This window comes from Cygnus olor, chromosome 3 (genome assembly GCF_009769625.2).
Source record: "Cygnus olor isolate bCygOlo1 chromosome 3, bCygOlo1.pri.v2, whole genome shotgun sequence".
NCBI classification, from domain to species: Eukaryota; Metazoa; Chordata; class Aves; order Anseriformes; family Anatidae; genus Cygnus; species Cygnus olor.
In genome coordinates this window covers 72,166,012-72,182,703 of record NC_049171.1, presented here as the reverse complement: position 1 = coordinate 72,182,703, position 16,692 = coordinate 72,166,012, and the positions used below count along the sequence as shown (strand labels likewise).

Here is a 16,692-nt window from a genome sequence, read left to right as displayed (position 1 = left end):
GCAACCAATGCTACTCTTAGCTTTCTCTTGCAACCACAGGTTGGAGAAGGATTCCCAGCAGCTGTGTCTTGCTACAACTTTTACACTTGCAGAACTGGATGCCACAACCGCACCAGGACAATGGTGGCACCTGTGGGTGCTACTAACGAAATGACCTAATTTTTGACCACAAGGTACTTGCACATGCCAACTGTAGGATACAGATATAAACAATTACTCTTAAGAATTGGTTGGTTATCTGATGCTGAAAGAAACAGATCCACAGTGACTTTTGGCAAACTGGCCATGAGAGATCTAGTGTGATCTGTCAGTGAGATTCCCATAGAAAAGCAGTTTTAACACAGTCTGAATGACATTTCGTCATTCTCCCCTATCAGAAAAATAAGAGCACTTGACTATGTAAGAGAAAATCTAGCATTATGCTAAAAGTAAAAACAGAGTTTTCTTTACTGCTGTTAGCCTGAGAACTTGGGGATTCAATCTTAGCATAAAAAGAGACAGGGAGCAAGAGACATGCAATGTAACATCAGGCATCCTTTACAAAAACACCCTCTCCGCAGTCTGTCTTCAAATTCTGTCATTAAGTTTAAGGAAGGTGTATACACAGATGTGTCTGCAGTACCCCTGTCTGTAGCTGTTATTACTCCCAAGGAATACCCCAACATTTGGTATGAGGAACCTGTTGTGACAGAAATGCCCTCAGATAACACAGCATTACAGTTCTGTTAAACAGCTCCTCTGTGCACTTCTCTGATGAGAGGAAGACCTATTCAGAAACATATCCAGAAATCAGCAATGACATGGAGCAGCACAAAAGAAATCCCTATCAGTCAGCCTTGGATTTTGATCACGAGCTTCCAGGAGAGTGCAATCCAGCTAAGCAGAACCTGGATATGGAATGATCGAGTAAAGGGCAAGGAAGGCACTGTGAAAAGCACGGAGGGAAATCCACAACTGGAGAGAAACCTTTGGTCAGGAAGGAGAACCAGAAAAGGCAAGACTGCTGGGCAACGGGAGTGAGGGAAAGTGTTTTCTAGGAAAAAAAAAGCCAAAACTGACTCAAGAGTGGCCTACCTGGGTGGGAGGCCTCTGGATCGTAGATAGTTCTTTTCCCAAATGAGAAGCACGAGGCCAAAGGACCAAGAGCAACTGGGAACCTCCTACACTGCTGCGATGATTCAAAACCCTGTGAGCAAGAGGGACATAGAAACCCAGCATCGTTGGGTTGCACTGCCTGGTCATAAAATGAGCATAAAATGAGTGGGGCATCGTGTGCATTGTTTCCCCTACCAACTGTTACGTTTCTGCCATAGGTGAGCAAAATATGTCAGATTAAAAAAAAAAAAAAAAGGAAAAAGAAAACAACAAACAAGATAACTAGACATGGAGGATGTTCTTGGTAGGTGCAGGAAAAGAAAAATGAATGTGAAATGCAGACTGACACCGTGTGCCTTAAGCAAATGCCAAAACCAACCACCCTTCAGTTATTGTTGTTCCAGTTTGCTCATTTTGTAAGCAAAAGCTGAGAGCCAGGCATGAGTAGATAAATGTATGGCAAAAAAACAGAACACTAGTAAGAGTTTTACCATATCTATTTAACTCCTTTTACCAAGACTTTTATTACTACGCTTAATCAAACATTTGTCTGAAAGCCTAAAACTCTTCCGCAAAATGGGAATCACAAGGAGAAGTTCTGCTGAACCACTCTAGCACAGTACACTGCCTGTCAGCTCCCAGAAAACGCCATTGCTTCTTGCACAGATGAGAAAAACAGTATTACATAGCTCAGTATTAGTGCTAGAAATACAAGGACCAAAATTTGAGTTTGGATGAACCCCCACAACAATCCTAACAACCTCTACAAGAGCTGTATAAATCATGGGCACAATTTATGAGTTTGCAATGCCATCTGTGAACATTTTTATGTTCTGCACTTAAAAAGGAACGTTTAACTAGCTGACAACTTGTAAATTGAAAATCAAAAAATGTGTGAAAGATTTTATACTCAACTGTTGTATAGATAATGTGTGCTTAATCTGAAAAACGTCCCCCATCCCTGCCCCACACCCTCATCTACAACACTGAAACAACAACATTACCTTTTTGGTTAACGTTACCTTTAATGTCTCGATGAACAATACCATGTTCATGTAGTACATTGATAGCAATCGTGATTTGCTTTGAGTAGAGCCTAATGACATGCTCCTGAAGGCCCAGTTTTGACACTTCCTCCAGAGTGCCCTCATCACAGTACTCCATGAAGATGTACATTTCTTCCTGTTGTGGGAACCAAACCGGATTTCATTGGTTTTAATTTTTTTTTTAAACACTGAATTAGGACAAAGTTTTTCTTCCATCTTTCACTATTTGTGAAAGAGCAAGTTCTAGTGGAGGTACCTTTTACCATGGAATCTCTAATTAAGCATCTCTTCAGAGCTCTATTCTCTTAAGCATACTTCATCCTAATATTCTATTGCACAGCTATGGAAAATCTCTTTCACATCTGTATCCTTTATATGCAAATGACAGTGTTTGGTGGTATTATATATGTTACTTTGGAATCTACCAAACAGCACTTGGGAAATCTTCTATGTACATTAAGCAGAAATACTAAAAGAGGCTTTGCATATTTAGCAAGAAGTTAAAGAGAGATCCTCCCCCCCTCCCCTTTCCCAGTTCCTGCACTATCACGTGTTAATTGCTTAGGGAAGGCAAGTTTTGTTGTTGTTGTCTGTGCCTCAGACAAGCATGCCAACTCTAACTCACTTCAAGGAAAACTTTGGTTCTTGTTCCCTTTCCTTCTCTCTCTCCAAGCCCATTTTGGAAGTTTCAGCCAATTGCAGCCAGATTTAATACAAAAGATGGCAGACATTGAACTTTTAGAACTAGCCTGAGAAACCAATGACCCAGTGGCACAGACACCCAAAGTTGTGTCCCCGAGTAAAGAAATGCAGACAGAAAGCAGCCTTTGTCCCCTTCCGAAATAGCAAAAGGTAAGCGAATCAACACATTCATACTGATCAAGTCAGTCAAGAGCACACACCACTTTCCAGCTAGATACCCAGCATCCTGTTTCCTCCCAGGGAACAGGTAGAGAGATACAGGAAGGACCTGAGTCTTGAGGGGACTGGGGAGGGGAGGGTATATGGAAATCAGAGAGTAAGAGAAAGTCAGGTATCTCAGCACACAACTGTGGGATCCAACTCTGTAAGACAACCAGGCTTCGTTAGTTCTGCTGCTCAAGCAAGAAAACTTTGCTGCTAACAGTGAAGAGTTTTAGACAGGCTGTCTAGTCTTTATCTGCATACAAAAGTTATCAAAAAGTACAACATCTTTGCATTTGGAGCAGTCAGACAGTTGCAGCACACAATAGCTCCAGCATTACTCACTCTATTCACTTACTGTAAGCCTTCTCTGTTTATGTACCAATTTCAACAAATTTCTGCAAACTGTGTTTTAGAGAGATCTCAACATTGATAGGAAAGAAGACTTCTTGTAATTCAAAGAGATATCCAGACAATTAAGTTAAACGAGAGTGTTCTGAAGTAAAACCTCCAATGATCCAAAGCTTCTTAGAATTCTCCCCCAACCCTAGACACAACCTCCCAGTAAGTGATGTTTGCTTACCCTATGGAGCTCCACGCCAAAATACCGAACCAGATTAGGGTGTTTGATGCCTTCAAAAATCTTCAGTTCATCAGCTGTTTCCTTGATAGTTTTGTGATCATTAGGTTGAAATCTTATCTACAAGAAAAATTTTCATTATTTGGCTGTTACTAAGTTTCAAATTGCTAAGTAACAACAACAAAAAAAATAATAAGAAAGCAGCTAAAACTTTTTTTTTTTTTTTGAAACAGTATCATCACGCAAAAAGTTACAAAATTCCACCCCTTCACTCCCAACCTAAACAAAAAAGAACCCCAAATCATTTTTGGAAAATTACATACACGTGATGATTTATAAACTTGTTAAGGGGAAAATACTATTACTTAAATATTACAGGTGTGGACACATATATATGTATCTCTTTGGAGCTTGCCTTCTAGCTTGTATGTGGTAGGTAGATGCAATACAGGAGGATCTGAAAACAACATGAATGAGAGCTGTCATTCAAGAAAGACTAATTGTCAGGTATTTCATCAGAGGAGACTAAGGGGTTTTCTTTGAGGGGTTTCTTTGCAAACATATGATCAAGGAGGTTTTGATTAAAGGAAGATGTTTTCATTTGTTCTCCTACAATATGCTGTGATGGGTTTTTCTTGGAGGAAAAAAAAATAGCAATCTTCTGGAAAACTGATTTAAGGCTTCTGTTCACACAAAGATAAGCAAAATGCTCACTAACTTATGGGGTATGTTATTTTTACTATTCTGGTAGAAAGCAGAAATTTCATTGAGTACAGGACAACTGCTAGAGAAATAAATGCATATATTTTACCTTTTTTTTTTTTGCTAGGATGTTTGATTTTGTTCTGTACAACAATTCCAGTATATCCTTTGTACTCAAACAGTGATAAAATTAAATACATGGAGGTTATAAAAAAAAGTGACCACTGACATTAAAGTATTTTACGTATTTCATAACGCTCCAAAGTTGCACTACTGTTGCACTATATTTGTAGTAAACCTTTTCCACTATCATTTTAGAAACATTCACGACACTGTGGTTAAGACAGTGGAGTCTTGAAGAAATCTCAGAAGATGGGGAAATGCAATGTTTTCAACCAGTTTAAAAACAAACAAAAAACCTTCTCCTGAGATGCTCCTAAGGAAACCCAGAAGAGCTTTTTCTTGGAAGTTGCACTTTGCATTTAAGCCCACAATGGGGGCAAAAAAGTGTTTCTTGGTGGAATACTTACAGCAAGTTTAAAAGTACTACAGCATACTGGGTATTAGCCTACTAAGGAAGTGTCTGTCAAGCGAGGTCCATTTAACTTTCTTCAGCTTCTAAAATCCCCCTAATGAGAGCGCACACATGCTAATCTGCAAAAAGTACCTGCATCTAGAAAGCAACTTTGAATTCCAGACACAGAGAGCTACGAATAATGCAGAAAATGTTACTTTGGCAGCAGCTGGAAAAACACTTTTGAGTGTTGATATTAGTTAGTCAGTGAATGACTACTGGACAAGAAGTTAAGTACAATCCCAGCCTTGCTTTTCAATACTTTTGTGAGCTCATATACATATTATGTATGTGGAGGAACTACCTCATAAAAATGTAACTGCGCTCGCATCAAACTGCTGACACGGTAACTGTTATGAACGCTTGATGATCCTGGTTGTAAGATGTGGAAATGCAGTAAAATTAAACAGTACAAATATTTTAAAAACCAAGGTGTTGTAGGGAAAAAAGGATCTCTACACCTACACAGCTTTACTCATTTCTACACAGAAAATTAGGTTTTCTGTACCCACCAGGTTAGTCAACAGTTTTGTGACTCAGCCTAGCTCACTTAAAGTACAGAGGCTGAAAAAAATCTGATGTGACACTTCCTATCTTTTTCTCTAAAAAAAGAGGAAAAAGAGAATTAAATGTGAGATGAAATACTGTAAAGTAAAACAATTTCTGTACCATTTTTCTAATCAGAAAACTCTAAAATAATTTAAGATCTCTTCATGGGAGTTCACACATATTAAGCAAGTATTCATTCAACATCCTTGTGAGATTACCCAGTATCCATTTTACATACTTTTAAGTTGAAACTTTTAAACTGTAAGAAAAAGCTTGAACAACTTGAGGAAGAACAAGTGATAATTAGCAGTTGTGTCTACACGAAGAAACAATTTGTCTTCCCATTCTTTTTGAGCTAGCTAACAACAATGTTCAGAAAACCTTAATGCCCAACAACTCCTGTATATGTGGTTTGGAAAAAAAGCAAGGGCAGCAGTGATTCTTGTACAGTAAATACTCACTTCTTTCATGGCCATCAGCTCTCCAGTGTCAACACTGATACAGGTATAGACCTTCCCATATTGGCCTTCACCTGCAGAGGTAAAATAAGAAAAATTAATTACCCCACATTCAATAAGTGACACATACATCAACTACAGTAAATAGACACATCACTGAAAGCTCACCTTGCTAACTTTATTTAGGTGTATTTTCATTTAAAATGTCAAGTACCTTTTAACCTGTAACACCTAATGAAACATTTATAGTCCTGAATTCAGCATCATGTTTTCACTCCAGTAAACTTAACAGGTTAATCTGAAAGAAAAATCCTCATTAGTATGAGGATTTTCCCACAAACCCTGAACCAGAGAGGAAATAATAGTCATATGTGGGAAGCAACAACATCATTGGTGAATAAAACAAATCCCAAAGTTTGTGCTCATTTCCATTCACATCTGTGGTTCTTTCAAGAGCAGAACTCATCAAACCTTTCCTAGGGTTGAACATGCAGAGGAATTGCAGGATCATACACAAGTAATCATCCTAACCAAATCTTTTTACTCCTTTGTTTCTTATTACTTGACCAATGAAAACTTCACTGAAGTTCTACATGAAGGACATCCTAGCTGCCACTGTATTTTGTATTTCAACATCCTGATTTCAGTAAAGCTGGTATTACCTACACAAAGATGCAAGATTTCAAAATATAGTCTTAGATTTCCTTCAAAAATAATCTTGGTACCTTAGCCTTATAAATGAATGTGCAACAAACTTACCGATTTTGTTTCCTCTCTGCCACTTGAAAGTCACTTTTCTCAAACCTACATGCATGACATTATCGTATGATTTTGGTGTGTCACAAACTTGGCCAATGATGTTCTTCCTCCTCATCTCCCTGTATCTCCTTTCTTCAAACAACTGAACAGACTTTTGAACAGCTTCAATTGGTGCTTGCTTTGAAACAGTGTCTAAAAGAAGAGTGATGAACAATTTCCTTGATTGAGAAATATTCTGTTTGTATATTTTATTTTGTTACCTTTTGATATCACATCAAGTGACTTGACTTAGACGACAACTATTTTGTGAGTCAAATTTAAGATGTAGCAAAAGAATAAAACATTTTAGCAATCACATATGAAACTAAAGGAAAATGAGAATCCTGGTACTTTTCTACTCATCTCTTAATTGATTCAAGGAAATCAAATGTATGAAAAACATCGATTTTTTTTTTCATATTTGACCTGTAATTAATCACAGATAGATAGTGGAAATATGTCAGAGCCATTAGGAGTTACCAAGGACAGAAGGGCAGTTAAATTTTTACTCTCTAGAATTGTAAATTTCTCTTATTTCAAAGATTCAAGGTATTACATAACTCCAGCTTTAAAGTGTAATCATGGAACTGAATCCTTGTCAGTGAGGCTAGCAGAAATTTCAGGAAAGCGTTAACTTATCCCCTCCTTGTAAAGAATCAAAATTACACATCTGTCACTCTTGAGAGACAGTAGTTTAACCTTCTTCTAACAGCCCCTGAAATGTGGAGATAGTGAAATACCCCCAAGTGATATATTCTACTGCCTGTAATTAATACCACTTCATCTACACTAAATCTGCCTCCCAGCAGTTTTTAATCCTTGTCTTATTCACAGTGGATAGTAAGAGCAGTTCCCTTTGCAGCAGTCTTTTAGAAATGTTGTTTGTCCCTAATTCATCTTTTCCTTCCAGATTAAACAAACTCAATTTCTTCAGTATTTATGCTCCAAACAAACGATAAGCCTTCTAGATTTCAGAAGTTTTTCCTGTGTTCTCACCATTGTGAGTCACATCATTGAGTGAGTTCACATCCTGAGTCACATCACTGGGAGATCAACTTTTTATGTGAAAGAAAACTTTTTTATAATGTTTCATGAGGTTCTAGCTTGCCATAATATATGCACGTAAGTTGTGTATATATCTGCACATACAATATAGGAGTCTTAGAAGTAATCAAGTCACTTTAAGTTTCGTGAAAATAAGCAGCAGGACAGAGGCGAGGGGCCCATAAAAGCCTTGAATTTGGGAAATGGTGTAGGATCACCCAAAACAAGAAAACCCCCATATGGAGGAGAAATCTTAGGAAGTGCTTCCTACAGTCACACAACCAGGACAGGAAACTTCTGCAAGTCCTATACCAATAACTGTTTGCATTTTGCAATGGTAGGACAACACTACTCACATCTTTAGTTGACTTGAACAGAAAAAAAATTATGAAGTTTAATTACTCCCACATCAGATGGTGCACATTGTGATTTTGCTAGCAGTATCTCCTATCTGCAAGCAGATTTTTATTTCCCCTTTCTAAAAACAAAGCTGTGAAACCTTTTCCAATCAGCATTAAGATTCAGTCTTTTAATACAGCACTAGTTTAAGAAACGCCAAATTATAGTGGCCTACCTTTGGTCTGGTTGATTAAAGTTCTGAGCTCCCAACTCCGCCGGGATGAGCCAATAGAATCTCCTTTTGGATATGATGGTTCTGTAGAAATAGTACTTTTAGCATAAAAGTTGCTTTATCTCATATTAAAGATTATGCAACTATATTCAGCAGAAGCTGAGATCTTGCATACCAGGACTAATACACCCTACAAGTATGTAAGGCAACCACATAGCAATATACGGTCTTGAATTTAAAAATGAATTCTCTGTAGAAAATAGATTATGAATGCTATTCTAAAATAGGATTTAATTTATATACCAAGAGATATCTCCTTCCACACCTGTGGAAGCACTTCAAGTCAGGGCACTCAGAATCAAATGTGGGATACAGGTCAGTAGGAAAGCAAACTTCTAAGTTGCCTCAGAAAAAGACCTGTATCATTCCAATCTAAGCCAGTTTCTTGTTCATACATATACATTAAAAAAGGATTAAGTACATGACAAACAATATTTTCAACATCTTAAAACAAAACACACCCCCTAGTATACGTTTCTAAGACATATGTTTGTAGAAATCTGCTTCATTTTGCAGAATGACCACAGTATCACTCTGTTTTGTTTGCGATTCCATACTTCTTTCTAATTTGCACAGAACACACCATCTTGGAAGAGGAGGCTCGTGGGGATCTTATCGATATGTAAAAATAACTGAAGGGAGGGTGTGAAATAGGTGGAGCCAGGCTCTTTTCAGTGGAGCCCAGTGACAAGACAAGAGGCAATGGGCACAACCTGGAACACAGGAGGTCCCCTCTGAACATCAGGAAGCATTTCTGTACTGGGCAGGTGGCACAGGTTGCCCAAAGAGGTTGTGGGGTCTCCTCCTTGGAGATCTTCAAAAGCCACGTGGACATGGTCCTGGGTAACCTGCTTTAGGTGGCCTTGCTTGAGCAGGGAGGTTGGACCAGATGACCTCCAGAGGTTCCTGCCAACCTCAGCCAGTCTGTGATTCTGTAATCAAGGTATGTGACCCTGTTTCAAGGTATTTATTGTAATAAATACCATACAGACAAGGATTGAGTAAACCTGAAGGAGGAGACTTGATCAGGACAAAGTCACCCACCCTGACCTTTCTTCCTGGATTCAAATAGCAGCAAGCATCTGTAACATGAATACTGCAGTGGTAGTGAAAGAATTGGACAGGGAACTTTTCACTGTCCTGATGGGTCCAATTAATACCTCATTAACAACACTTAGAAATTTACTATCTAATGGGATATATAAATCAGCAATCATGGTACTTATTTAGCTTTGAATAATGTGACTTAGTAAGACACCAGGAAATTCCTTCAGTTACAATTCAGAAACAATATGGAAGGCAAGAGAATAGTGGATATGTCTGAAAACAGAAGAACTTACTCTGAAAAAAGTAAGTCTGAAAGTTAGAAATCTGTTTAAATGGGAGAGGTGAAAAAAAATGGAAAGGGTAAGAACTGGTAACAGATAAATATGTTAATGACAAAAATCACCAGCATATCCAGATCACAATCTAACATTGTGACAATCACCTTCTCGCTCTTCAGTGGGACTGGAGTGACGACTAAGGGATCTGAACTGCAACTCAGCTGCTATTGAAGCCAGTCGATCATTTTCAGGGACACTGGAACCCCTGTTAAATAGAGCCATTGCACTAATTAACTTAGCATTGCACTAAATAATTACCAATGACAATTTAACTGCAGTTTGAAAAACTATGAAGTCTAGGACATGAACCATGAAAGGAACATGAAAGAAAAACTGATGCTGAGAGGCAAACTGAAAACCCCTCATAAACAATTTTTTCCCCAAATGAAGACTTCTTACATAATTTTAGCTATGTCACCCTATCTATGAAAAAGATATGTCCATCTAGCTGCAGCTAGCTGCTGCAGGACGTGGCTGGTGCCAGGGTTGGATACAAAATCAGAAGTGATTCAGCTTGGTGATAACTTGCGGCGCATTATCAGATGAAGGGTGCTAACTGAATTCATATGCTTCTAGTGCATGGCAAGTACAAAGTCACAACCAATAGTCACTAAGTCAAAAATACTAGGAAGAGCCACAGCTCAGCAGACAGGAAGAAGTACAGTGTTAAATGACAGCAGCTTGATTGTTTGTGCTCCTAGTAGTAGCCCAGGCCCTACCTTCTCCAGAAAGCAGAGTACAATTAGATGACTCAGAATAAGATCCAGATGAACGTGCACGCTGAACAGAAAGGGAAACAGCAGTGAGAGAAATGAGTCTTAAACCTTTAAGTCTTCAGGCACCTTTTTCCAGCTACCAAGACACTGATCAAGCCACCCAGGTTTTACAGCCATAAATCCCTCACAAATGTCTTTCTGCACTAAGTCCCTTTTGCACAAGGCTCCCTTTCATTTCTTAAAGCATGGCGGGGAAGAGCTGTGACTAACACCTCCAAATGTTTTAGAGGTACGAGCTAAAAATTACTGGAAAATGGGGAAAGTCACTAAACCCTTCACTGGTATTTAAAAACTACAAAAAGATGACAGATACTCGGGATCACGAACAGTGCACACAAAACGCTTCCCTACACCTAAAGGTGTTTTTGTGATTGGTAAAAGAAAAACAATAACAATAATAATAATAAAACACCTTGAAAACAGAAGCCCAAGCCCAGGACATCCTATTCCCATGTGAGTATTCTCCCCATGATGTTTGCTTTTCACTCCCTGCAACTGTCAGCTAGACCTTTTATGTTTGAGAAGGAACTGAACTAGTGAAAAATCTTGATGCTCCTCAGGCAAAGTTGAGTTTTTAATTAGCAAGAAGGCTGAAGTTATACTAAGGAGATACAGAGCAAAAATTCTAGATGCACGAAGAGTTCAAAAGCACCTAGTGAAAACAGATGCCTCTAGAATGAGGTAGTAACTGAGCAGAAAAGCCTAAGTATTGTAACTCTGAATCTAGTTGTTTAAAATCCATTTCGATCCCATCTTAGCCACCCATATCTTTTTTTATTGCCTATGTCCATAAAGATTGTCTGCATGCTATTTGGCAAAGAAACAGAGTAAAGGAGAAGGAGACTTGCTAAATTTCTGCTCTGACCCTGGATAAATATAAAATGATGAATAATAACCTCAACTAGATAAAAAATGAAATATTTATATAGGTCGCTAGTATCAACATAGCATAAATTTATAACCATCAGAAAGCTCAATGTAAATAAGTAATTTTGCTGCTTTGGATTTTATTTTCCAGTTTTATTAAACTTTTATTTTTTCAGAAAATACTTCTATAGAACTATGGTGGCATTTGTGCACTATGCACTGCCTAGTGCAACTGATTTACCAAGTTCCTACATTCAACCTTTTATAGATATTTAATGCTTATAATCATTTCCTAAATGTCTAATGAGTTTCTGAACCCCACACCTCTTACATTCAGAGACAAATAACACTTCCTTGACCCAACAAATTCCACTTTTCTTTTGGAGCACAAATAAATGAAATCTGTAATTAGGACTGCAATGTGTTAAAGTTTGCTACTTTCTTTTGACTATATTAACAGCAGAAACTTGCTATAGATATAGTACATTGGCCATCCTCTTAAAAAAAAAAAAAAGCCAACCAACCAAAAAAAAAAAACAAAAAACTATGTAGTGCAAGTGGTTAAAGCAATACTACTTAAAAATCCAGGTAATGTGTGAAAAAAAAAGTCATTGGATATTTTACTATTAAGCCATCAAAGAGGTCTAAGAAAAATACAAGTCTTTGATAGACAGGCCTAGGCCTGTTAGACTAAAACCCTGCATTCACATCAACTTTCCTATTACAATCCATAAAAGTACTATGTATTGAATTGCAATTAAGAACTAGAATTCTCATTTCTTTTCTTCAGAATGACTGTCTTCTAGAACTAAAAGAAACTGTCAAAATGCTAACCTTTACACTCAGTCAAAATTTGCATAAGATGCACATAACAGAAACCATTAAAAGACTATACCTCTGTATTCAGGTATGTCAAATTATAAGCCTGACAGTTGCATTTGGTATAAAATCACCACAAAGACTACAAATATAAAAGAAATTGCCTCCTTTCTCTCCTTTAAAATTAACTTCAAGCAAGGAAACACTTTGGATCTAAGTGCTGTACATACTCAAAAATCCCCTGCATTTGTTGTGTAAAGTAAAAACATAATCAAATAAATACGTTCTGCATTTGGTTTTTCAAAATCATAAAAACATTAATCATTACCCTGTCAGCATATAAAGCTGCCAGAATCTCCCAGTGAAAATTCTCTAGAATTTAACTTACTTGAAAGTGGGGCTTTTCAAGTAAACAGTGCTGCAGATTACTGCCTACTTTTGTCTTTTTTAACAGGGGGCTTAAAATGGAAGCATGAAGTATGAAAACACATAGATTGAATGACAAAAATTCAGGACATATTTTCAATAAAAAAGGCCTGGACTCAGAAGCTGTACGTCTAGCAGCTACTGTGGGATGGAAGTTGCATCTTACCATAAAAATAAACTTAAAAGACTTGCATGAAGGTTATTAGATACAAAGATGAAATTTACTTCCCTCTTGAACATCTTAACATGTGCTTCTGTTGTCCATCTGGTAAGGGCAGCACTTGAAAATCTTATTCGTCAAATGAAATATACTCCTGAAATCTTATTTATCTAATCCTCTGTTTCTACCATATGCTTCAAAATATTTATGACAAACGATAACAACGCCAAAACTGTTATCTAACAAAAACACCAAAACCCACAAAAAAATCCCACCCCACATCTTAGGCTTATCTGTATATGAGTCAACTTAGTGCCAAGTGTTAGTTATCAAAGCTAATTACCAAGGAACGGACTGTCTTATGTTAGTTTCATGGACATTTTTATTGAGCAAATATGTTATCTACTGACTCAAAACATCAGAACCACATGCTTAAACTACCATGTCGTTTATACATTTTAATTCTGAGAGTGGTCTAACCATCTATTTCTAAGATGTAAGATTTTGCTCAAGCCAAACATGAATGAAGGAGCCAGTGGAATACATGATGGGAAGAAAAAGCATGGTGCAAATGATCTACTGGAATGCAAGTAGGCGGAAACATTTGTACGGATGATGTAAGGAGAATGGGACTGCTACGTCATGGAGTGAAGCTACCTGGTATCATTTGCAATGCTGACAGATTTGGGTTGAGCTGAGTCGCTACCGACGGGAGCGGGGCGACTGACAGTAACGCTGCAATGGTTCCGTGCATCACAAGGGACACTCCGTGTGCTGTGGCAAGAAGAAAAACCTCAGGAAACAGTTCAAAAAAATAATAATGAATGGAGATGAAAGTTTTGTTTAAAAATAAAATTTTGAAGCTTGCACACTGAGGTGCAATTTTAAGTCTTTCAAGTACACAAAGACTTTTCTGCAAAATAATTCTGTGTCTCAGAAGCTTCAGGAGCTGTCAATATATACAAGAATAATCATAAATAAAAACCTCAAATCTTTAGATTAGTGCCAATTTCTGCCAACAGCTAAGCAACTTTCAAAAAAAAAAGAAAGAGTCCAGTGTATAGTCTGACTGTACTGCTCTCTGCTCTTCTTGAAAAATAAGACCCTCTGTGTAAAAAGATGCACGGCAAGGTATGTTTTGAAATTTTATAACTATTTTTTATTATTTGCATTAATTATTGTAACAACTCATCCAAAGGGAAGCAAACACATCCTTTGCTTTTAAGTTTCTTCACAGCATATTGATAGTGATGCAGAAATGCCACCATATTCTGGAATGCTGTATTTTTGCATCTTACCTAAAGCTAGGCTACAGAATCCACTGTCCCAGCCACGTGCACAAAGATTCAAAGAGAAGAAGGAAAAAATATGTCTTACTAATGAGCAGTTTTCACTAAATCAAAATTTGTTACACTTTAACATAGTTTTCAGGAAAGACAAAGGGCGTATGAGTGACTTAAAAGCTGGGAATCATGCACCAATAAAAACTGTAAAATAAAGGAGGAGAGGGTGAGGAAGAGAAGGGAACTGTATTGTCTTTAAAAGCACATTTATAAAATTCAGATGTTATTTTTTTCTAGCTGTTTTGCCTCCAAGAGGAAAAAAGAATGGTGTTCCACTCACTAACAGTGAGCATAACCAGGAGAGGATAAAAACAGTTTAGAAATCTGGACTAATACCTGAAGCCTTCAGGAGTGGGGATGATAAGATGAGGGTTTGGTGGATCACTATGGCATCGAGGTACTTTTACAGGACGGGGGCTGTTTCGATGAATAGCTGCAAACATGAAAAAAAAAAAAAAGGTAAGACTTTTACTCAGATGTCAGAAAAAACTCTGCTAAGGGCATTTCAAGACACAAAATTAAAACAAACTGCTATTTTACCAAATTAAGTATAAACCTGCACAAATTTTATTATCCTTTAAGAAAAACCTCTAATTATTTAAATGTTAAAGAAAGCTATTATATATAAATATTAATCATGCTATTGTATCATGTAACTCTCATCTATAAAATAATTAAGATTCTAAAGAGAATAAAAAAACAGCAATTAGAAGATAGTATACTTACTTCGCTAAAACTACATCTTCGTTATTACAACTTCACAGCTTAAAGATGATTTATTATCTTATTGCAAAATAAATATTAACAAACCAAATAATAACAAGCAAACAGCAGTATTACGTTCCTTTTGCATCAGAGTTAGGTTTCTCAGGCAGCAATAGAAAGCAAAATGAGTTGGGTAAAAAACACATATGACAGTTTTACCCATACTAATGTCTCCCCCATGACAGTATGCAAGGAAGTGGTAAAAAGGGATTCAAGAACAAAATGACCCAAAAGCATCTGTAAAGCTTTTTAATTTCTTTAGTAAAACTACCACCTATTTAAACTTTACTCAGGCAATCATGGTTTCCCATTAACAATCATGAAAACCTTAAAAATATTTGTTATGCTTTTTAAAATGAACTTACAATCAAAATTATACAAAACTAGCAGCAAAACTTCAGAGCCAATGCCAGTAACTTCTGCCTTACCAAGGTACAAACCTGTAACTGGACTGTGAGGTTTTCCAATAACATGCCCAATGCACTCATTCATCAGAGCCTGCAAGCTCTAGAAAAGACAAACAGAAAAGGTTGTGATATTTTACATTACAAGAGAGTTCATAACTATATGGTAAAGCTCACAGTAATAAAATAACACTGGTTAAATATGTAATATCGCAAAAACCGCACACCCTGTCTCCCAATCTACCAATTTAAATTTTTGAATCCATGCTAGGGTTTTGACAACTTTTGCCTTGCCTGTTGACCTTGTAAAAATTAAGTAACCATGAGAACTGAACAATGACATATCATTAAAAAATTATAATATAAAGCCAGTGGAATTTAAAATTATCCATTGTTAATAAAATTAAAAATCAAACTTGCTGGGAAAAAAAAAAAGTTGTAACAACCTCTGCTGCCCTCCCCCCTTTCCCTAACTGCGCTTCCCAAGAAGAAACAGCCGAAAAACATGGGTGAGAGTACGACAGCCTGAACCACAGGATGAAAATCTGTAAGCATAATATGAAGCACTGCATAGTAAAACTTTCAGGAAAAGATGCTTAATAGTTAGACCACTGAACTTGGGCTCAGGCAATCTGGGATTGATTATGAGGTGTACTATCTACTGTGTTTATAATCTCAGACAAGTTATTAAATCTTGTTCTGGTTCAATTTACTTGTTAGCACACCAGGGATAAAATATGTCTTCACAATAATGAAATAAAATTATGTTGTTAGGTACAGTTGCTATGAAAGCCACTTATATATACCAGTCATTCAGACTAGTAAAAATTTCTTCCAGAAAAAATTCAAAAACTTAATGAAGACTTGGAACTAGAAGCTAGACCAACTGAAAAATAATGATTAAATTGAGAAAAACAAAATAAAAAAGTGTTTACACTGTGATTGGCATATCATATCAACCTAGACTGAGCTCAAATCTATCTCAGCTTCAAATCTAGAGCTTTAAATACAGACTGTCATTTTTGTTAATGACATCGGGTATTATTTAAATAAGAGATTAGGACTGACATAGGCATTTCCAGGTGAAATGCTGTGGCTTGGTGTTATACAGGAGTCAGATTATATTACCACAGGAGCTTTAAGTGATGCTCTCCAAAACTGAAATCCTCTTTAAGAAAGCAAAGGTTCAGAAACGCAGTTAAGATTTTAATTTCCTCCTTTTCTCTCTCACTTGTTCAAAGTCTAACTTTAATCTATCTTAAGTAATGTTGGCTCTGAATTGTCTTCTTTGTGCATGTGAAAACTCTGTCATAAAGACATACTATTTGAGGAAGTGTTAAGATAGTTATCAGTCAACAAACTAACTC

At 37.0% G+C, this 16,692-nt stretch overlaps 1 protein-coding gene across 5 annotated transcripts in view; it reads right to left on the bottom strand.

Moving 5' to 3' along the window:
• The window catches only part of MAP3K4 (mitogen-activated protein kinase kinase kinase 4), a 74,278-nt gene that overhangs the window by 6,352 nt on the left and 51,234 nt on the right, over positions 1–16,692 (bottom strand). Inside the window, exons 15-24 of one of the 5 annotated variants that reach the window (XR_005818009.1) lie at positions 15,350–15,428; positions 14,493–14,589; positions 13,471–13,587; positions 9,870–9,970; positions 8,324–8,404; positions 6,667–6,858; positions 5,911–5,981; positions 3,628–3,744; positions 2,118–2,277; positions 1,075–1,186 (exon numbers count right to left, since the gene is read on the bottom strand). Coding sequence is in view for 4 of the 5 variants with exons in the window: in XM_040550669.1 (XP_040406603.1) it covers positions 2,118–2,277; positions 3,628–3,744; positions 5,911–5,981; positions 6,667–6,858; positions 8,324–8,404; positions 9,870–9,970; positions 13,471–13,587; positions 14,493–14,589; positions 15,350–15,428 (1,015 nt within the window). In the remaining variant the exon portion in view is untranslated. The remainder of the gene's footprint in view (positions 1–1,074; positions 1,187–2,117; positions 2,278–3,627; positions 3,745–5,910; positions 5,982–6,666; positions 6,859–8,323; positions 8,405–9,869; positions 9,971–13,470; positions 13,588–14,492; positions 14,590–15,349; positions 15,429–16,692) is intronic. The other 4 variants (XM_040550669.1, XM_040550670.1, XM_040550671.1 and 1 more) reach the window with 4 other exon arrangements.